At 38.5% G+C, this 22,724-nt stretch overlaps 1 protein-coding gene across 3 annotated transcripts; it reads left to right on the top strand.

Annotated features, from left to right (window-relative positions):
- The first annotated feature begins 3,399 nt into the window (after window positions 1–3,399).
- LOC125404259 (C-type lectin domain family 2 member H-like) lies at window positions 3,400–22,495 on the top strand. 3 transcript variants are annotated; one of them, XM_085687195.2, is made up of 7 exons: window positions 3,401–3,566; window positions 9,126–9,251; window positions 10,686–10,751; window positions 12,733–12,917; window positions 13,376–13,482; window positions 14,851–14,998; window positions 20,271–22,495. In XM_085687195.2, the coding sequence occupies exons 1-6, from the start codon at window positions 3,479–3,481 to the stop codon at window positions 14,990–14,992; spliced, it is 714 nt and encodes a 237-aa protein (XP_085543321.1). In that variant the 5' UTR covers window positions 3,401–3,478; the 3' UTR covers window positions 14,993–14,998; window positions 20,271–22,495. The 3 variants fall into 3 exon arrangements, with proteins under 3 accessions (XP_085543322.1, XP_085543321.1, XP_085543320.1); XM_085687196.2 differs by lacking the exon at window positions 14,851–14,998 and having other exon boundaries at window positions 3,400–3,566; XM_085687194.2 differs by lacking the exon at window positions 20,271–22,495 and having other exon boundaries at window positions 14,851–15,590.
- The last annotated feature ends 229 nt before the right edge of the window (window positions 22,496–22,724 follow it).

Here is a 22,724-nt window from a genome sequence, read left to right as displayed (position 1 = left end):
CAGGAAGGTGAGCATCCAAACAGACTGGATCCCAAAAATCCAGTATATGCAGAGGAAACCAGTCCCAGTGTCATTGTCAATGGCTTCTCGGAAAGACTGCAGGCCAGCCACATTCAGAAAAACCAGCCACATTCAGAGAATCTGGTTGGATCACATGCTCGTTCAGTCACGGTCCATCTGGCCTTGGTAAACTCTCATTAGATCCGACCCCTTGTATCAGTGGGTGATAGTATCCCTCGCAGTCCTTCGTCATTTTCTTCCTCCTTTTGCTCCTCGTTTGGATCTTGGGGGGCTCAGTTCGGTGCTCCAACGCGGGCCTCCAACTGTTTCGTCATCCAACGCCAGATGAGGGATCTATGGTGATAAGCAAAATATTCATCAGTATGGTCACGGGCCAAGGCCGGTTCAGGCACCCCCTCCTCTGTCCAGAGAACAATCTGGGGATCTCTCCTTGGACCTGGGATCCCATATATAATCAAGTTTCCTGTAAACTCTAATATGACTCCCTTAGTTGAAATATATTCTTCCCTGATCCCACATTCATCCTTCCTCCCTTCCCCCCATCCCGGTCAACCGAGCTTTCTCCATTCCTCCCCTACTCCCTTCTCTCTAACCCTCTCCCCTTCCAACAACCCTCCCACCCCCACCCCATGCACCCAAGATTACCTGGGACTCTTGACTATTTCCTACCTCCTGGCAGATAGGTAAATAATCTTCATCAGGATCGTCTTCTTATTTAGCTTCTCTAGGATCACGAATAATAGGCTCAAAGACCTTTAATTATGGTTAGAATCCACTTATGAGTGAATACATACCGTGTTCCTCTTTTTGGGTCTGGCTTACCTCACTCAGTAAAGCGTTTTCTATGTCCATCCATTTGCATGCAAAATTCAAGATGTCATTATTTTTTACCGCTGAGTAAAACTCTAATGTGTATATGTTCCACACCTTTTTTAACCATTCTTCTATTGAGGGGCACCTAGGCTGTTTCCAGGTTCTGGCTATTACAAATAGTGCTGCTATGAACATAGTTGAACAAACGCTTTTGTAGTATGTTTGGGCATCTCTAGGGTATATTCCCAAGAGAGGAATTGCTGGGTCCTGAGGGAGGTTAACTCCCAGTTTCCTGAGAAACCGCCACACTGATTTCCAAAGTGGCTGCACAAGTTTGCATTCCCACCAACAATGGATGAGTGTTCCCCTCATTCCACATCCCCTCCAGCATAGGCTATCATTGGTGTTTTTAACTTTAGCTATTCTGACAGGTGTAAGATGGTATCTCAAAGTGGTTTTGATTTGCATTTCCCTGATGGCTAAGGAGGTTGAGCATGACCTTAAGTGTCTTCTGGCCATTCGAAGTTCATCTGTTGTGAATTCTCTGTTCAGATCAGTACCCCATTTTTTAATTGGGTTAATTAGAGTTTTAGTGTCTAGTTTCTTGAGTTCTTTGTATATTCTGGAGATCAGACCTTTGTCTGATGAGGGGCTGGCGAAGATCTTCTCCCAGTCAGAAGGCAGCCTTTTTGTCTTACTGACAGTGTCCTTTGCTTTACAGAAGCTTCTCAGTTTCAGTAGATCCCATTTATTCATTGTTTCTCTTATTGTCTGTGCTGCTGGGGTCCTACTTAGGAAGAGGGCTCCTGTGCCTATATCTTGTAGACTACTTCCCACTTTCTCTTCTATCAGGTTCAAAGTGGACGGATTAATGTTGATGTCTTTAATCCATTTGGACTTGATTTTTGTGCATGGTGATAGATATGGAAATCAGAGAAACATCACCTTTCATGATAGCCACAAATAGCATAAAATATCTTGGGGTTACTCTAACCAAGGAAGTGAAAGACCTATTTGACAAAAACTTTAAGTCTTTGAAGAAAGAAATTGAGGAGGATACCAGAAAATGGAAAGACCTCCCCTGCTCTTGGATTGGGAGAATCAACATAGTAAAAATGGCAATTCTACCAAAAGCAATCTATAGATTCAATGCAATCCCCATCAAAATCCCATCAAACTTCTTCACAGACCTTGAGAGAACAATAATCAAGTTTATATGGCAAAACAAAAAACCCAGGATAGCCAAAACAATCTTATACAATAAAGGAACTTCAGGAGGCATTACCATCCCTGACTTCAAACTCTATTATAGAGCTACAGTGTTGAAAACAGCTTGGTATTGGCATAAGAACAGAGAAATCGACCTTTGGAATCGAATAGAAGACCCGGATATTAACCCACAAACCTATGAGCACCTAATTTTTGACAAGGGAGCTAAAGGTATACAATGGAAGAAGGAAAGCATCTTTAACAAATGGTGCTGGCATAACTGGATGTCATCCTGTAAAAAAAAGGAAGGAGTGTTTTTGGAAAGGACTCTTAGCATTGGAGATGTCACCTGGAGATTCTTACCAAGTGCAGTCAATAGGGATCTGCATGGCAACAAGGTTCCTGGGTGATGGTTGGGCCATTAATCTTCCCAATCCAGTGCAACACAGTCTCTGTCAAACTATGCTCAGGTTTTACATAGTGAGAAGCCTTATGGGGTGACATAGTGGAAGGGAAAGAGATTTGAGTCTTGGTGCTTCACCTAAAATGTTTGTGATTCATAGTTGATAACTCATTTTAAGATGTGTGTACAGACAAAATGGAAGTGTAATTTTTAGTGTCTGTTCCCTAACTACAGAATTCACACTTGCTTTGCAGCCCACAAGATCATTGGTTAGTGACTTCAGCCATGTAGAGAAAGAAGTGAAGAAAGACACCCCCTCATCACAGTTGACTGAAGCCAGAGCAGGAAACACCACATGCAACTGGTGAAGTTTCTAGCTAACTTCAGGGAGGTCAGGATTTTTCACTCTTCTTGCAGGGATTTTGCATCTATAGTGACCTCAGGCACAAGTATCTCTGACTCCAGAAATTTGTCATTTTTCCCTTTAATTCTGTGTCACTTTCCTCTCTGCCTTCTTGTCCGGGTCTCATCTGCCGTTACCGGTATGATCTGAAATTTCAGGACTTACAGCAATGCTGATCTTTAAATATAAGACATAGGAAAAAAAATGCAGGTCCAATGTGGTTCTATTTGAGGCTTGGCTGAGCTACATAGTGAAACCCTGATTCAATCAGTCAGACCATCAATCAACCAACATTTCCCCACTTAATAACATTGACTTTCATCGAGGAAATAATTTTGTTAAAGTAGTAATGATGAATCTGAAACGTTTCCTGTCCTGTAGTCCACTTAATTTCACTTCACATCGTACTACTTTGTAATTCTGTTTCCTCCAGCAACAAATGCTATGTGCTGAGAGGTGATGTGTTCAGAACCGGTAAGGAGTGGTTAATGAGTCACACAGACAGCTGGGTTGTGCTTGCAGAGTCCTTATTAGGAAACTCAGAATACAAAACTTTCTCTTCCTCTCCAGGGTTTCAGGTTTCATCCCTCCTCCTTAGTTCAGGAAAGATTCTTCCTCTCAGTTCAGGGATGACTGCTGAAAATGTTGAAGAGACTTCCATGGGCATGTTAAGAACAGAAATGTCTGCCCTAGACCACCAACCAGAGGGAGACATGGGTATGTATTGATGCAATTTGAAGCAAACTGAAAGGGCAGAGAGGAGCCTTCCCAGGGCTTAAGTGGAACTGAATCTCCAGTCTGTTAAGTCTGCCCTGGCAGGGCTTTGTAGAAGTAGAAATGCTTGGAGTCCTCTAGTACCTTCCTTACTCTGTCGAGTGTATAGTATTCAAATAGGCAAAGCAAAAATGAATGATGAGTTAATTTGAAGAGCCTGAGGAACAATTTTTGTTTGATTGCTTTTTAGGAAGTTTGACTTTTTGCTGTTGTTTGCTTTTTCATTTGTTATTTGTTTTGTTCTTGATTTTGGTGTGTTCATCTGTGTGTGTGTGTGTGTGTGTGTGTGTGTGTGTGTGTGTGTGTGTGTGTATGTGTGTGTGTATGTATGTGCAGTTTTCAGGTCCCCTCTTGATCTCATAATTTGCATTCTTGTGAGTTACAGGAAGTTGCTGTAAACCATAATTTTTTATGTCCCAGATGGAAGGAATTTCAAACACAATACCTTTCAATATATTCAGCTAAGGAAGTTCCCTATGAAGCTAGGGTCTGGAGTTTTCAGATTCAGAGTGATTCACAGAAAACGCAGGGAGGAAAGAGGTGTAGTGGTTGGTTTTGTGGCCACTTCTCTCCCTAGCAAATCATACACACACACACACACACACACACGCACACACACATACACACACATCTACAGCACTAAAATTGTCTGGTATTTTCACTCTACAGAAAATTATGGAATGAAGAATCCTGTGGGATTTCTGTTTTAGTCTTTAGGGAGAAAACTGTCTTCTGTGTTTGGAAACTGTTGGCTTCATTCTTATTTCTTCTTCTTTCTTCCCTTTTCCATCGCTTTAATTTTTCTTTGTTTGTTTTTGTGTTTTAGTGAAAGAATATTGAATTTTCTGGAAAGCAGCATTTGTACTTTCCATCAAAAGCAAGTTCATAAAAACATAGATGTTGGGGGCTGGAGAGATGGCTCAGTGGTTAAGAGCATTGCCTGCTCTTCCGAAGGTCCTGAGTTCAATTCCCAGCAACCACATGGTGGCTCACAACCATCTGTAATGAAGTCTGGTGCCCTCTTCTGGCCTGCAGGCATACACACAGACAGAATATTGTATACATAGTAAATAAATAAATAAATAAATAAATAAATATTTTAAAAAAATAGATGTTTTTCAGCTAGGTCAAATAGTCCCATAACTGAAAATGTTTCCATCTACCTTACAGACCCCCACCCTGAAACAAACACTCCATAGTTCGTTTGAGACAAGGTAGCACAGCCTGTAGATTTTTCTTACCATTTTTTCTATGTGCTTTTATATTTTCCATAACCACATTTTTGTTTTAATTAAAAAAATCAAAACAGAAACAAAGCAAAACAAAAAGTAAGGAGAGAAAGCAGTAAGAGTTGTCAGGTAGAAAACAGCTTCTGGTGACATTCAGCACACCAAAGCACATGCTGGTCTCCAGGCTCACTCAGTGCCTGTGGCCCTTCTCAGCTCTTATCAATTTGTTCCTTACCCTAAACTTCTCCATATCTTGGGCTTCCCTCTCCCAGTCTTGGTGCCCTATAGTCCTGCCAGGCTTTCTCTTTCCCCTCTCTTTTACTCCTCTAGGTCTTCACTCTTATCTTCTTCTCCCCTGGTCTCTCCCCCTTCCTTGTCTTCATCTCTGCCCCCCTTTTCTCTTAGTCATCCAGTTTCAGCTGCTGGCCATCTTAGTCTACTATATTCTCTCACTGCTCTGGACTCTTCCTGAGGCCTCTACTATACGCTTCCTTATGTCTACAATTTAAACCTTCCCATTAACTATACCATTGTGTTCATGTATATGTTCATAAACTTTTAGAACATAACTACAAAGTCTTCATCATAGTCACTTTATAGAATCAGACCCAACCCCATTACCCCAGTGTCCTTCTCTAGACACTCCTTACCTCTGTACCCAGCCTATGGCATCTTTGCTTTTTCAGTGCTAAAACACTTGCTTTTCAAGAATGTCATACAGCTGGATCCTTGCTTTAATCATGCATTTGAGATTAATCCACAGTACATTCCAGTCATATGTCAACTATAAACACAGTAGCTATAGTAGAAGAGGTTCAATAACAGGAATGATTGAGGTGTGAGATGTAAATTCAGGGTATGTATTTCAAACCTGAACACAAAAAGAATTTTCAAAAAGATCAAGGAAACCTTTCAGGAAACTAGCGGGTAAGAGAATGAGCAAAAAGAGAGCAGGTAGTTGAAATTTAACAGCAGAAAAACAGTGACCTGTTGTCAGATTCTCCAAGTAAACTGCACATGGAATGGGTAAAATTTTGTTGCTGTTTGGGATTTGGTGGTGATGGTGGTGGTGGTGAGTTCACACATGAGCCTTAACTCACATCTAAAGTCGATAAAACAGCTACCTGTATTTGCTTATCTTCTGCGTTTGTGCATGTTCCAGAGATTAAATCAAGAATATCAGGCTTGAATATAATACACTTTTTTTTTCCACTAAGCCACCTCCCTGGCCGGTGGATGGCTGCTTTTGTTGCCAACTAATTAAGGGTTACTAAAGTGGGCATCAAGTTTTTGCTTAAGGATTTCTGGGAACAGAAAGATGAAGAACATTTAACCAGCACAAGAAATGGGCAGATGCAACCCTGAGGTCCAGTTTTTCTTTTCAATCACTTCCTCAGGTCTGAGTAATATTGTTTCACTTTGTCACAAGCTCAGGGATATTTGAGTTGTTGCAAACATAGACTAAATTCATAAAACTGCTAGAATGCAGACAGACTTCTTTATGTAAACACAGACATTTCCCTTAGATCTAGGTTATGAGGGAAGTGTATTCAAATTTTAGCAAACCACTAAACTTTGTTTCCCCCAAACATTGGTAATATTGAGCATTTTTAACAGATGTACTTACTGCAGTTTGTTACTTTTGGTATAGTTTTATTTTTAAAAATCAATGTGAGTTTTATTAAATGTGTGTGTCTGTGAACTGCAAATTAGGCAAGGTGGACAGTTTTTTAGGTAGAGAATGGAAGGTGTCTCTTCTATATATGATGCTAAGACAGTTTCTTCCAATAGTGATTATTCATATCTCATTTATTGAACAAAATGATGCAAAATGGATAAAGATGTAAACATGAAATCTGTTGTATGCTATGGATATGTTTTATTACCATTGGTTAATAAAGAATCTGCTTTGACCTATGGCAGTACAGAGTATAGCAAATCAAGAAATCCAAGCAGAGATAGAGGAGGAAAACAGGTGGAATCAGCCAATTGCCCTGTAGCTGCCAATATAGAAAGATACAAGAAACTTACTGGTAGGCCACAGCCTCATGGTGGTAGAGAAATAAAAACGGGTTAATTTAAAATATAAGAGCTAACTAGGAAAATGCTTGAGCCATTGACCAAACAGTGTTGTAATTAATATAGGTTCTGTGTGATTATTCGAGTATCGACGGCCGGGAAACCAAAAAAAAAAAAGTCTCAGTTTGCAAGTTTTATGGGTAAAGAAAGGATGATACGATATTTCTTCTGCATATGATGCTATGCAGACAGCTGGTTCCCATGATGATGACTCATACCTCATTCATTGTATAATAAATGACTCAAAATGGACAACAGACACAAACATGAAGTCTAGAACTTTAAATCTATTTGAAGAAAAAACTTGTCAGTGTACTTGTCTCAGGCAGAGATTTCTTATCTTACACACAGAAAATTAAAATAGATTTAGTTTTTCTGATTCCTGACAAAAAAATCAAAAGATAAAAAATGTACTGACAAGAATTTTATATTTTCTTTTTGATGTTTATTTTTTTCATTCTCTCCAAAGAAATTTTACCTACAATATATTGACATCTTTAGGAACCCAATGAAAGGGAACAGAGAATTGACTCAGAAGTTAAAAGCCCTTGTTGCTCTGCCAACGACAGAATATGAGCATGTTCTACTACATGTACAATTTTGTGTTTGGCAGTACTGTGAGAGCTGCAGTACTTATATTTGTTTACATTTAACAACTGCTAGTGTATAAAAATCCAGATTATTTTAAGCAAAGATATTGTGTCCTGCCGCATTGTAAACTCACTCATTCCTTATAGGGCTCTTCTAAAAGACTCCTTAGAACTTTGTATGTAGATCCATCCATGTTGTCTGATAGTGACACTTTCATCTCTCTTTGTGGAGCATGAGAGTTATTTCACTTTCTCGTCCTTATGTCCTGGATAGGAACCCAAGTGTCACACTAGAATGGTTAGCAGACATCCTACCTTGCTCTGGGGGACTGAGGGAGAGCATTCATGCTGACTTTAGTTGTAGTTTTGTTTTCATTTATTCTGGATAGCTCCTGTTAGGTTCAAAAATTCATTTAATTACTAATATGCTGAAAGTTCTTACTATGGATTTACAGTAACTTGTGTGTGTGTGCTTTGCTGAAATGCTCCTTTTTTATTTTCTTATTCTGATTATGTCAAACTGCATTTAGTTAGTTCATTATAGTGAAATAGAAGATACATCAATAGAATGGTAGATAGATGGTTAGATAGATAGATTGACAGATAGATAGACAGATGATGGATGGATGGATAGATAAATAAAGAGATAGATAGAAAGAAAGACAGATAAATGATAGACAGACAGAAAGACATGTATATAGAATGAGGTCTCTTTTAGTCCATCTAATTTTGAAACTCAATATTTAGCCGGGAATAATGTCAAACTCCTGACTTTCCTGCCTCCACCTCCCATGTGCCAGAAGAACACTCCTGTGTCACCCAGCTTACATACTGATTTTCTTTTCATTATTATTATTATTATTATTATTATTATTATTATTATTATTACAGACCCATCTGTCCTAACCTGGTCTCTTCTTATAACACTAATAGTGTTTTTTTGTTATTATTTTCTTTTTACTATTATCTTCACTGTTACTGTCTATTGCTCTTTCATTCATGCCTAAATCAATAACTATTGACTGAGATTTCCATCCTGCTCAGTTTTGCAGCCATTTAGTACCAAAGAAAACACAGAGGTCTACATTAACCACAAACTGGTTGACCTATTATCTCAGGCTTCTTATTAGCTCTTATAACTTATAGAAGCCCATAATTCTTGTCTGTGTTAGCCATGTGGCTTGGTACCTTTATCAGTAAGACATTCTCATCTTGCTTCCTTTATGGCTAGGTAATGACTACAGACTGAGCTTTCCTCTTCCCAGAATTCTCCTTCTTTGCTGCCCCACCTCTATTTTCTGCCTGGTCACCCCACATATAATTCCTTCATGGCTACTGGCCAACCAGTGTTTCATTAAAATACAAGAGACAAATCTTTACAAAGTACAAGACCATTCTCCTAGAGCAAATAACTAGAAAATGGTGGCAAAAAAAGTGTTTCTCTTTTCTCTAGTGTTTTGCACGCCAACGATATCATTTATGGACCAGGAAATTTTGTGAAGGGCATTTTCTCAAGTGGAGTAGAAGTGAATTTACAGTTGATTATGGGTAATTTTTTCTCCGAAAGTTTCCTGAGATTGATATTTTGATATTTATATTTTCAGGTAAAAAGCAGCAAGGAAAGTGTTTCAGAATCATCTCCACTGAGCCTCCTGTTAAGCTTTACTGCTGCTATGTAGTAATCATGGTTCTCACTGTAGCTGTAATCGTACTTTCTGTTGCCTTGTCAGGTATGTGATGTCCAAATTCTACAACATTCTATACATTGATGTGGAGACCCAAAAATGTGAGCCTATTTCTACCCTGGCTGAAGGTCAGAGAGTTTCACCTTCTTGAGAGTTGTTGACAAAGAGTGTGGCTACACACCCTTACATAGGGTATGGCTACTTGGCCTTTTTGGCATTAAGATATACTTACTATACAAATAGGTCCACTCACCCTGACTAATGTTCAGGAAATTCAAACATACTTTTGCTCTTTCTTCTGAAATAGAAGGTTTGGCCTTAGGAGTCGCTGCCTTCAAGATACTTGGTCTAGGGTGGTTTCACTGCATAAACCACAAAATGCTTATTGGATTAATGGCTTGATGACTCAAAGTAATAAAGCAAATAAGTGTTCTAGTTGCCCGTTTAACCATGTTAAAGAAAGTCTTTTGTCTTCTTATCCCTGTTGTATTGGGATATAAAAATATATAGAATATTGAACGTGGATGATTTCAGTACTCACTGGAACTCCCGCCCAGTACTATCCTATGTTTTCTGTCTTATTATTTTCACTCACGTCTTCGTACCCTTTTCTCACTTTCTAGTTCCCTTGTCCCTACCCTTGCAAATGGTATTATTGTCAAAGCTGGTCTCTGATACATTCACATTTTTGATTATACTTACTGATCACTGAGTCAAGAACTGTGGGAAAGTCTCTACAGGAAACATACTGGAAATTCCTCTTCTCTGGGAATTTAGGGTCTAGCAGAAAGAGGCAGTGAAGGGACAGCACAGGCTGTGGTGTGCACAGGAGGCCAGGCTCAGCATCCCTGGGAAGAGGACATTCAGCAACGTTTAAACAGAGGTGCAGCAGAACTATTCAATTCAGTGAGCAAGAAAGCTCAAAGAAGAAAGCTCAAGAAGGCTGATGCACCTGAAAGAAGTGAGGGCGGTGAAGAGTGTTTGGTTTGAGAAATGCACAGAACCCCATGCCACATGACTCTTGGTTTCAGTTAATGTCTTCAACCACAGTTTGAAAATATTAAACAGATAGCTCTAGAAGTATGCTTTTCCTAAGCTTTAAGTTGTGGACTGTTCAGAATTATCTGATAAAAATTTGCACAGCGTTTTGTCAGAGCTCACAGAAATGTTTTGTGATATTGGTTTATAAAATCAACTTTAACCAAGTCAGTGAATAATAAACAGGCCTAAACATCTACAAACAACTTCCAAAAAGTCTTACTCAGTATAACAAACTATTACACAGTTCTAAAAAGAGTCAAATAAAAAGAAGATACATTCGTGTCGTCCTCACTGTCTGTTATATTTGTCCCTTTCACTGAGGCCTCTGTGTTTGTGGTGTGAGAACTGGGGACAAAGACATCAAATTCCCTTCTACTAAAAATTACTGGGGAGCCATTTCTGATATTTAATATCTCTTATGAAATCACTTATTTCTAGGATTTAGAAGACCTTTAGAAGAACAGTGCCTTCCTTCTGCTCATTTAAGGGTTGAAAAAGTTGAAGGTATGACAGAAAAATGTTATTCTTCTAAGCTTTCTCTGAAATTTAGAGCTTCTTACACACACACACACACACACACACACACACGCACATATATAATCACTCTATTGTGATAGACTCACAAAGAAACATATCACACAGCTCCATTAGCATAGCCACTCCAAGACCTGTCAATTCCTGAACCCCATGTATCTCACTGAACTGCCACACAGAATAGCAATTCTGATGCTATGGAGCTTTGGTTATTGTTTTAGACTTTCACTGTCTATCACATTTTTATTCACTTATTCACACACAAAAAAACCATGGTAGAGTTGAAATTATAAATACAATTCTGTTCATAACCCTTTCTTACAACTACAAGCCACTTGCTGCCTCCTGTCATTCCTTGTCACTTTGCACTACTCTTCCTTGTTCTCCTTACAATGTATTAAAAATACTCACACTCACAGCTGTTTACACTGTACATCACAGGCAGGTATTGCTTGTTATAAAGTACATGGGTCTCTTTATTTTTGAGTTTGGGTGACCTCACTTGATATCAAACTTTTGAAACACACTCACTTTCCCTAAATTTCATTTTCCTTTATGGATGAATAACATTATGTTTTGTATGTGTAACACATGTAATGATCTTTTTAGCTGATGGCTATTAAGGTCAGGTCTATATTATTACTATTGTACATAAGGACACAGTAAACATGGATGTACAAATATCTCTGTTGTAGGATGTCAGATTCTCTCTCTATATGCCCAGGAATGGTAAAGATGTGACACATATGTTTACTTCAAATTTCTTTGAGGAACCTACAGCTGACTGTATCAATTTGTACTCCCACCAGCAGAGAATTAATGTACATTTTTCTGCACAGTTTTCTAACATCAATTGTCAGATTTCTTTAAGATAGCCATTCTGTGTTGCTCTAACAAAAACCAGCATGTGTACACACACACACACACACACACACACACTCATATGCACACAATGCTAGTGTGGAAGAATTATAGGGAAACTTGATATAAAAGATCTATTTTGCTATGCCCATGTTCTATACACTGTCATTTCTTCTATTGTAAAATTTAGGCAAGGTGAGGAAATTTTTTTTGAAGAGAAAAAAGGAAGTGAAGTATTATGGGAAAGGAAGATATAGGGTCCAAGAATAAGGAACAGTCTTTTAAGATAATGAGAACCACTGAAGGAAGGCACAGACTCAAACAGTATGCAAAGACAAAGAGCACTTATTCCAGGATGCAGGATCTACTACGTGTACAAAATGGTAACCTGGAACAAAGACCCACAGGTCCTTTTAAACATAGCTAGGTAAATTCCAGGAAAAAAAGCTATATCATTTCTCATATTACATTAAGAGATTTTTTTACTATTGTTTTTCCATATTTGGGCATACTCGGGCAAGTCCAGGCTTGTTTCAGGGGTTACAGGAATAGTCCTATTTTAGTCATTGCTTTGAGGTACTATGGGGTTGATTCAGGCCATGGACATGCTCTGTGCTCTCTCTCCCTTGTCCTTGTGTTCAGGGGTGTTGTTTATCAATAGCTCATTTTGTAAGATACTGCATCTTAACTTTTCAAAGAAATGAAGTTTAGACTTCTCAGTTCTAAGGAGCTGATGGCCTAGAAATGATTTTCTTGCATGGCATGGTGTCTTTAGTTCCAGCCCATGGGAGGCACAGCCAGCAGATAAATACAAGCTCCAGACAAGTGTAGTCTACATAGTTAGATCCAGGCAAGGTATTTTAAGACTCTTTCTTAAAACACAAAATATAAAGAAGGAAAAGAAAGAATTTCTTCATAGCCCACTGGAAGACCTTGGATTTGGAACCATCATGCATGAAAGGGTCTTCTAGTGATTAATTGGAGCACAACATAAGCACATAAATTCCAAATGAGATTTGCATGGCTAGCAAAAGAGATGTACCATGAAAATGTTTCTTTGCTTTATTTCATTGCACTGTCTGCATTTTAGTGAGAAAGGAAAAACCAGTCATGTTGACCCCTGGATCTTGCTATGCAAACTGCCCAAATGGATGGATTGGATTTGGAAGCAAATGTTTTTATTTTTCTCAAGACAAGAGAAACTGGACAGTCAGCCAGGCCTACTGTAGGGCACAGGCAGCCGAACTAGCTCGATTTGACAGCCTGGAGGAGCTGGTAAGAATGATCAGGAATTGATTTGTTCTTTGTTCTGTTGAATGTGTATTATTGCTAATGTTGTTGCTTCTGACCCTGAGACCTCCCAAAGACATGTTCTCATGTAGAGATCATAGTCAATATACATTCCCAAATAATCCATTTAGATACAAGATAATCATGGAAGTCTTTATCCAAGTTGGCAGGTATTACATACTGAATGTGGTAACTGTTAATAATGGAAAGACTAAGTTTAATGATGAGTGATTTTAGCCATAGAAAAATTGAGAAGCCAACAATATACTTTGGGATTATTAATGTAAATTCATAGGGTGAAAACTGAGTGTTACGATGTTCCAAAGATGATGACCCTCAGATAGAACCTGCTACCTTTCAGAAAGGAGGCTGTAGGGCAGAGAGACTCAAGGGTCATTTGAAACAGAGGGACATATGATTTTACTTTTAATGTTTTATGACAGAATTTCCTCAAGAGATGTGCATCATATCCTGCCCACTGGATTGGCTTGTATAGAGAGTCAACGGAACACCCTTGGAAGTGGATAGACAACACTGAATATAATAATTTGTACGTTTTCAGATTATTTTTTCCTACTGCTTTGCGGTGTTGTGGTGTGTGAATTGTGGCTATGAGGAATAAAAGTCAGTGCCATGTTCTACCAGTTGTTCTGGAAAGCAAGAAAAGTAAGCCTTTGGTCTTGAGGTTGGCTCTGAGGCAGGGTTTGTGCTCACATGCAAGAGCCAATCCCTGGCTACCTCCAAAGCCTTACAAATGTACATCATTGGATGGTCAATGCTTTGAATTATATTTATTGTTAATAAGAAATTGATTGACAGATAGAAGGATAAGAAGAGCTTGGGCTAGACAGAATGACTCAAAGAGAATGATGAGAGGAGGAATGGCAGAGTCAGGGGAGTCTCCAAAGATGCCAGTCAGCCCCCAGCAAGCAGGATGTGTAAAAAATGAGGTAGCAAGCTTTGAGACTTTTACAAAGCATAAATAGGAATATGGGTTAATTTAAGTGTAAGAGTTAGATCATAGTAAGCCTGAGCATTTATAAATAATATTAAGTCTCTGTGTGATAATTTGTAAGCAGTTGCTAAAACAGGGAGTGGAAGGTGAAGACAGGAAAACTTCCAACTACATGCTCTCCTATTTATTATCCATCATCTTCAAAGCATTTACCTTGTTTGATTTGACTCAAAATTTTTAACATTTTGATGGCATCAGGGGATAATCTTTTATGCTCCATCATCAATGTAAAACACTTTCTCCTGAGAAAGGACCTTGTGGCATGTCTACAGAACTGCAGATGGGCTATGAGAGTTCTGAAACCTCAGAAAGTCATTGCAGAATGGCTGGGGCAGGACTTGCCAGGCAACTGTTTACACAGTTGTACCTGTTCTCAGATGCAGAGACTCCTGGGACATTAGGAACCTCCTCTAAAGTCTGCACTAAGACAGCTTTTAGACATGAGCATAGATAGTCATTTTGAATGGAGCCACTTCATTGAAATGACAAAACATAGGCCCAGTTATTTCCATCATTAAATCCCTGTTAGCAATTTACTGTGAAGGGGGATTTCAGCATTTGTATACATGTGTAAAATACTTCAAGGTAGAATTTAACATCACCCTCAGTGAGACAAGTCAGGGTGGCAATTCCTTTGAACATGGCAGCAGGCACCTCTCAAATGCATTAGATACTCATTGCAGGGTTCAATACGGATCAATTTCAGTGGTGCAGTGTTCAAGTTGAACCATGGGATGTAAAAGACACTAGATGAAAACCAGTGTTGTTGATTCCTCATGGACTCTGCCTTTCTTTGATTCATTCATAAATAAGCAATGGAGATGGGTAAAATTTCATTGCAGTAGTGCTGGCCTCTGTAGAAATTTAGTTGTTTTTTTTTTTTTCTTGTTGTTGTTCTTTTAGGGAACCTGTTTTTGGAGGTGGCCTTTTGGGTACAGTGTATGACTATATACTCGCCAATCATTTCAACTACTCAAGAAAATATTGGATTTGTAACAAGTTCAACAGCCGTACTTTGCAGTATTCAATGTCCATTACTCTATAATCTAAGGTGGGGAAAGTGTCAAAGCATTTGATAGAAACTTATTACATGTAGACTTCTCAATTAGTAAAGAGACAGTCCCTAAACCTTAATAAAGATTCCAAAAGTACCTTCCATATTCTCATATCACATACAGTTATATGGAATAAACATGAACTAACAACAAACAGAAGGTCAATAACTTGGATCAAATTATGGACCTGCTAAAGATCTATCCTCTTTCTACAGTCATAGAAAATGTCCACTGCCAAAAGTACCAAGTAGACAATTCCATTGCCTCTAACAGAAATAACCCAGCCTGTGAGGTAACTAGAGCCATGTCTCTCACAGGCCTGCATCCCTCTCATACCCCACAACACATATTTACTTTACATCCCACATTTATACTATCATTCTCAGATGCTCCATAGATTCTATCTTGTCTGCAAGAGTTCTTTCACCCAATAGCCATGCCTTTTCTCATTTAATTAAAACCTTTTTACAGCCCAAACCCGAGAATCTAACTTTCCTAAGTGCTACCACATCTTCTTGTAAAATTTGCTATAATCAGTGGATGGTTATGTTAGATGCTATAGTAAAGATTACCAATGACTGTTTTTCATCTGGAGTGCCATGGGTCCTTAACTATGATACAAAAAAAAATCCCCACATTGCAGAAAGGTTAAATGCTCTTAAATATGGATCATGTTTCTTCAATACCAATAATGGCAACCTTCATAATTCTCTGGTCAATGTAAACTGTAAGATCTAGTTGATCATAGAGAAAGCAAGTAGAGTTTGTTTTGAAATATATTTAGGTTATATAGGAAAAATTATCTCCATTTAGCAATCTGCTGGTGAACAGTCTCTAGACTCTACCACATGGGTGTTCTGGTTAAATCTTTTGGTACAGGTTTCCTGAGCTGTTGAAATATTTATTTAACAATAGCATAGATAGGGAAAGAATTCTGAAACATCTTTCACTATCTTAAATCTCTTATGTATTTTGTCAGAACTTTTAATTACATACCTTAACAACTTTCTTATATCTTCAAAACTTTCTTGTGCCTTCTCATCCTCAGACATTACTACACTTTCATTGCAACTGGGCTACATTTTTGACAATAGCCTCTCCTGTGCTCTCTTTAAGAAATTCAGTTCTGCATCACAGTGACAAGTCTCAGTTGCTCTCCATGAACTCTTTGTCTTTTTAAACGTAATATGAAGTAAGAGACAGTAACATTGCAAAGTTCAGGTACCAGCATGATTTACATTCTTGTATATGAGTATGTACATGGAGGTGAAGTTTTAGTACCTTTTAAATAAGGAACATTTTTTAAAAACCTATCTTTTAAAAACCATGTTTTTCTTATTTGTGGTTTTTGGAAAGACTTTATCATACAAAAATAGAGAAAATGGCCATGGGGATAAGCTCAGTTGAAGAAGAAGTGAATAAAGGAGTTGTAGCAAACTGAATCAGTCATTGACAGCCTGCTATAGAACAATTTCCTGACCTTATTTTTACTATGACACCAAGAAGTAAATATTGTGTCTTACAGACGTTTTGTCATACAGATACCAGTAGTCTTACATTTTGTCTTACAGATACCATTTGTCTTACAGATACCAGTAAGTTTCTGGAAAAAAAAAATCCTGCTACTAAATCAAAAAATTAGGTCTGTGTTCATAGCAGCGTTGTTAGCCATAGCCAGAACCTGGAAACAACCTAAATGCCCCTCGACCAAAGAATGGATAAGGAAAATGTGGTATATTTACACAAAGGAGAACTACATATCGGAAAAAAAAAATAATGACATCTTGAATTTTGCAGGAAAATGGATGGAGCTAGGGAACATTATTTTGAGTGAGGTAACCCAGACACAGAAAGACAATTATCACATATACTCACTCATAGGTAGTTTTTAAACATAAAACAAAGAAAACCAGCCTAATAATCAAAATCCCAGAGAATTTGTACAACAATGAGTACACTAAGAGAGACTTATATACATTTAATCTACATGGAAAGTAGAAAAAGACAAGATCTCCTGAGTAAATTGGAAGCATGAGAACATTGGGAGAGTATTAACGGGGGAGGAAAAAGGTAGGAAGGGGAAAGAGAAAAACATAGAGCTAAATAAATGTCAATAAAAAATCAGATCTGGTAAAAATTAAGTCTCTAGAGCCTTTTATAACACCACCCATTTTCAGGAATATTTTACAGTTCACTTCTGTTGTCTCGGCCAAGACCAACTAACAGAGGGCCTTCTAGACAATGCCAACACCTGCACTAGCTTCCGGAACTTCATTCAACATTGGTACCACCTCTCCTGGCTCAAATGGACACCTACTACCTATAATCTGGTCATATCTGTTCTTTTGTCTCACTTATTAATCCATACCTCTCTTGTATATCCAGGGAATTTCTCTGCTCCATTCTTTCCGGCAGTGATTGACCTTTTCCATGACTAGCCCCTTTCATAGTGTCAGTGACAGCAATCTATTTTTTCTCCTAACAATGTGTCTTCTCATATCACCCAAGGAAAATATGCCCAAGGACCCCAAGATTACAAGAAACTGGATGCTTCTACAACCACACCTCCTGTATGAGCCTACCATCTCCTAACTCTCCCCTCTCCCATGTTGCCCCATGCCCACAGAAAGTAACCAAACTTGAGTTAGTGCTCCTATACCCAAATAGTCTGGAATATTTGGGTACAGGCTTCACTCCAGAAACTGGCATCCATACATCTAAGGGTTCTGGAATGTCCACGTAAAAAACATCCATTCTATGCCCCCTCCCCTAGGAACTGCCTCAGTCCAGATTCCATCTTACAGAAAGCCCACCAAATGGTGACCCTACCTCAGAGATGCTCAAGTCCACTCCCACAGGTTATTTAAACTGTGGTTATTTAAACTGGGAATGAACACATGGATTTCCTAGTCTTCTTTCCCCATATCCTAGATTTCTGTTCTTCCTCACGGACCACCAGGAAGCATTAGCATCCATTAAATCGTGGCTGTTTCTAATTTGGTTTGGTTTGTTCTGATTTAGATTATTGCATCAGCAGAGAAGCTTATTGGGCCACAAAACTTTTTACTTACTAGAATAGGCTGTTGTTTAGAGGGGAGCGTCCTTTGGACAATAAACATCCATATATAAGATATAGTGCAAACAGGTATAGATAGGAAGAAATAGAGGAAGATGGAGGTAATTTAGATTTAAGAGATTCTCAAATCAGGTTTTATGCAGTGACAGAAGTCGCCACCACCATTCAAAATTGAGCATGCCAGTTTTGACCATTGAGCTGTACTTTGGCCAAGTTGTTTGTATTTATAGTTTGGGGTTTTAATAAATTCAAGTTCATGTAGGAAGAGAAGAAAGATTATAAAATTAACTCCAGCAGAGGGAGTTTCTGTAAGCTCCAAGTGGTACCTGAGAGAAAAGAAAGAAAGCCATGATGAGACAGAAAAACTGTGAGACTTCTAGGACAGAGCTGACAGACAGGAGAACAAGATCACAGAGACCCAGAAGTGCTTAAGGATGCTACAAATTTAGCAGGCAATCGCTAAGATGAGGAGACAAGGAAACAGGGAGGGTTCTAAAGAGGGTGAAAAGCAAGTGTCTTAATAATGAGAGAGTTGCCCATGTGGTCAGGCACTGGAGGGCATAGCAGGCTCAAAATAACAGAGAGAAGCAAAAAGAGATGGATGGTTAACACATATAGAGGGAAGAAACAGTTGAAGAGACAGACACTAGAATTTGGAACCAAAGATAAGGGGCAGAATAAACCATCAGAAACAAATGGTCTCTATGCTCCTGAAGATAGTCAAACCAGCAACTTGAGTCAAATCTTGATTTTATTCAACAAGACTTAATCTTGGTTCTGAGCTACCATATCTTCATAATATTTGAAAGACATGAGTAAGAAAAGTTTATCCTTTTGGTTAGTTTCATGCTTGGAGGGCTTATATAGGTGGACTACTATAAATTGAAGGGAAACTACTTCCAAGTTGATTAAGTTGGGGACCCTGAGACAAGTAGATGTTTCAGTTGGGGTTTTTAACAATAACTATGGGGAAAGATGTGGGGGGACAGAAGATTCTTTCTTAAGTGGGCTAAGATAAAAGTCCTGTAAAATTTCTAATAGAGAGTGGATATTGAGCATAGATGATGTAATTGGTAGTATTTTGCAATTGGATGATATGAGGGGAATGATAATTGGGTCAAGAAGGGTTTTTGGATGCCCCATATTTGAGGATACACCTAGGAGGTCAGTAAGGGAAAGGTATGTCAGATTGTGTGGTTTGGAGGAGAAGGGAATGTCAGGGATCCTGGCATCAAGCATATGGGGGATCAAAAGAAATAGATGCTCCCACTCTGGCTATTAGATCGGTACCCTGCAAAGCACAGCACAGGTTGTTACTACTAGGAAGAATTGAACAAGGGGGATATCACTAAAAGTACAACTAAATGGTAGAATTTTGTGAGGAAGAAAAGGTTGTCCATCTGTTCTGAAAATAGAGGAGCAAGGGGTATAACGGTAATGATGAGAATCCAGGAACAGATATTAGGGTTCAATATGAAGATTAAAAAAACAAACAATAGAGAGTTCAAACCTCTACTAAGACTGGGTGATCCTGTCCACAGCATTACTGCAGACTCTAGATTGAGGCCTTGAGTTTCTCTCACCTTCTATCTTCTATTCCTCTCTAGTGCTGGGATTAGAGAAGTAGAACAACACTGCCTGGCCTCAATGGCTAACTAGTGTGACTGCTGGGATTAAAGGTGTGTGCCACCACTGCCTCTCTTGTATGTCTGACTAGAGTGGAAAACTTTGCACTCTGATCTGTAGGCAAGCTTTATTTACTAAAACACAAATATATAACAATGTAGTTCTACATTTTGCATAAAATAAAAAAGGCTTTTATTAGAATAAGAAAAAATATATACAGTAGGTATAATAACAATATATACAAACAATACATATAGTCCATTTGCATTTGACAAATTCAGAGAAAATATTCCTTATCTATTCTATATTGGTGAGTCCAAAATTTTTCACTAACGTACTTTCTGTCATAATGTGCCTTACCATCCAAAACTATATTTAAATATCTCTCTTTACACTTTACACTTCCTTAGTGAATTTCTTATCTGAATCTCATAAACAAGGAAAACTATAACTAGCTACTCTTTAACTATCTCAGAGACCTAAGAAAGGAATAATATTTATTTTATTTTTTTAATATTTTTAAATATTTATTTATTATGTATACAATATTCTGTCTGTGTCTGCAGGCCAGAAGAGGGCACCTCATTACAGATGGTTGCAAGCCACCCTGTGGTTGCCAGGAATTGAACTCAGGATCTTTGGAAGAGCAGACAATGCTCTTAACCACTGAGCCATCTTCCCAGCCCAGAAAGAAATAATATTAACTGAGTAAGCAGAAAGTACAAGCGAACAACTTCCAAAAATGTGAGAAATGAAACAGCTGGCTGTCTGGACAGTCATCCGAAGATCCTCTGCAATGTTCAACATCCATCTTCAGCCAAAAGACATAGACAGGTCTTTCTATGAAGTAATTATTTTGAAGGAGTGGCATGAGTGACAAGATTTGGCAGTTACTCTCTTTTGTGTCCCATTTGTCTAATTAGGACAGCATGTTGTCAGCAGTTGAGGCAAGAACATTTTCTTTTATTCTAGCATATCTTTATTTTCCTTTTCAAAAGAAGAACTCTGAATCTTATCTCCTTTATTCAATATTCCTCCTGACTATAACCAATAACAGCTCATAATTAATCCTTCTAAACAGTGACAAATATTTAAAAACCATTAAATGATCAAAATACACCCAACCCACTTTTTGGGAATGTGGGCATTGTATTCTTAAATATATTTCCTGCTGTCTTGGTTGATGACATCTTTTGGGGATCTTGAAAAGAAAAATTTGGATTAATTGTCAAGTCCTTGGAAAGGTATCTGTATCATTTGCTGTCTAGTCTCTACATAATGAAAATGTACAGTGTGTGTCTCAATTCCTGGCTAGAGTAGTCTGTGAGGCTGGATCATTTTAGCTAGACACGTTGAAATTGTTCTGAGCTGTTTGTAATCCAAAGCCAATCTTTAGGTGGTGTTTTTCAGTTTAGTGGTATTATCATAGTGTTGGACTCTAGTGTCCAAACTGAGAAGGAGTTGCCCCCAGAGACCATTTCATATACCACAGCCGATGCAAAAGCATAAGGATTTTATTAATTCTGTCATAACAGGTTCCCTCAGCATTCGGGAAGCCGTGAGACCTCGAATAGCTGGTACAGTCTACTTTTAAAGGAGAAGGGGGATTGTTTTTGACCGTTATGATTGGCTTATTCGAAAAGGACTAATACCAATAATTGGCTGGAGAGCTATTGTCAGATCAGATGAGGGAAGAGGTCATTTTGATCCCGTTTCCCAGGGAACTGAGTCAAAACATACGTGTATGGGTAATTGTTCAGGAACTGAGTACGTGCATGTGTAGCTGTTAGGTCCTTGGTTCCCAGGGGAGGAGGGGAAGCATTAAGGCATGGAGGCTGAGAGGGTTTGGAATTGTCAGAAATGGCTTCAGAATTGTCTTAAAGTCTTACAATAGTCTTGGAGGAATTATCATTGTGGGGACCCATCTTCATTTTGGAGACTTCAAATGACATTGTTAGGCAAGTTCATGATTCACTACTGAAAACATATAGAAAACAAGCCAACAATTCACAACCCCAGAGAATCTCAACAACAACAAAAAAAAACGATCTTTAAGAGAGACATATATAAATCTAATCTACGTGGGAAGTAAAAAAAAAAAAAAGACAGGACCTCCTGAGTAAACTAGGAGTGTGGGGATCATGAGAGATGATAGAGGGGGAGGCACCATAAGGGATGGTAGCAGAGAAAAATATAGAACTCAATAAAAACAAGAAGAATACCAATATCAACATTATAGTAATGTCAGGAATACAGGAATAAATAAGCTTTTGATAACAAACCAAAAAAGGAAAATGAAAGCTAATAGATACTCAAATAAGAAATCATATACAGGAATGAATACAAAGCCTCTTCATCAAATTAATACTTTGTATGAGCATTAATATTATCACAAAAATTTAGAAGATATTGTATTGGAATTTAATTTGTATTTTAATAAATAAAACTTGCCTGAGGATAAGAAAAGTAAAACAGAGAAGTTCTCCAGCCATAGAAAATTGGCAGTAATGACACATGCCTTTAATCCCAGTAGCCACACTACCTTGTTAGAAATCAGGTGATAGCAGAAATGGAAACTTTTATAATTTAATAAACTTCGAAGGAAAAAAAAAGTGGAACCTAGTTAAGGCGTGGCTTCCTGGATCCCAGGAGAAAAACTAGGACAGACCAGGTGCTTGCTCACTCTGGTGATTCCTGTGGGACACAGGACACAATGAAAAACTTGGATTTTTCATTCTTGTGGTGTGAATTTCCCCTTATAATAAATAAACATAAAAGTGCTTATCTTTAAGCTAGCGTGGTTATTTCTTGAATCAAGCTAACTTCTACAGTTGTCACCCGGTTTGTGGGGCCACTAGGGTCTCTGGTGGCTCTGGCTAGCAATGATCATTTGGGCATAGAATTCCCCCCACAGCGTCCCTGATTAGCCACTACTGGCTGACTTCTGGGTCCAGTTTTTTCTGCGCTCACAAAAGCTCAAGCAGTGTGGGTAGAGAGATGGGGGAGGGGGGCAAGGCATA

This window comes from Myodes glareolus, chromosome 3, assembly GCF_982192425.1.
Source record: "Myodes glareolus chromosome 3, mMyoGla1.1, whole genome shotgun sequence".
Taxonomy (NCBI): Eukaryota; Metazoa; Chordata; class Mammalia; order Rodentia; family Cricetidae; genus Myodes; species Myodes glareolus.
The sequence above is the reverse complement of the archived record's forward strand: the minus strand, read 5'-3'. Positions and strand labels throughout refer to the sequence as shown.

What these genes read in the sequence shown, in the direction of transcription:
- LOC125404259 (XM_085687195.2), top strand. Translation starts at nt 3,479, where the DNA reads ATGACTGCTGAAAATGTTGAAGAGACTTCCATGGGCATGTTAAGAACA. An exon ending in ACTTTCTGTTGCCTTGTCAG is followed by an intron (nt 9,252 to 10,685) that starts GTATGTGATGTC and finishes ACTTATTTCTAG; the next exon opens with GATTTAGAAGACCTTTAGAA. An exon ending in AACACTGAATATAATAATTT is followed by an intron (nt 13,483 to 14,850) that starts GTACGTTTTCAG and finishes TTGTTCTTTTAG; the next exon opens with GGAACCTGTTTTTGGAGGTG.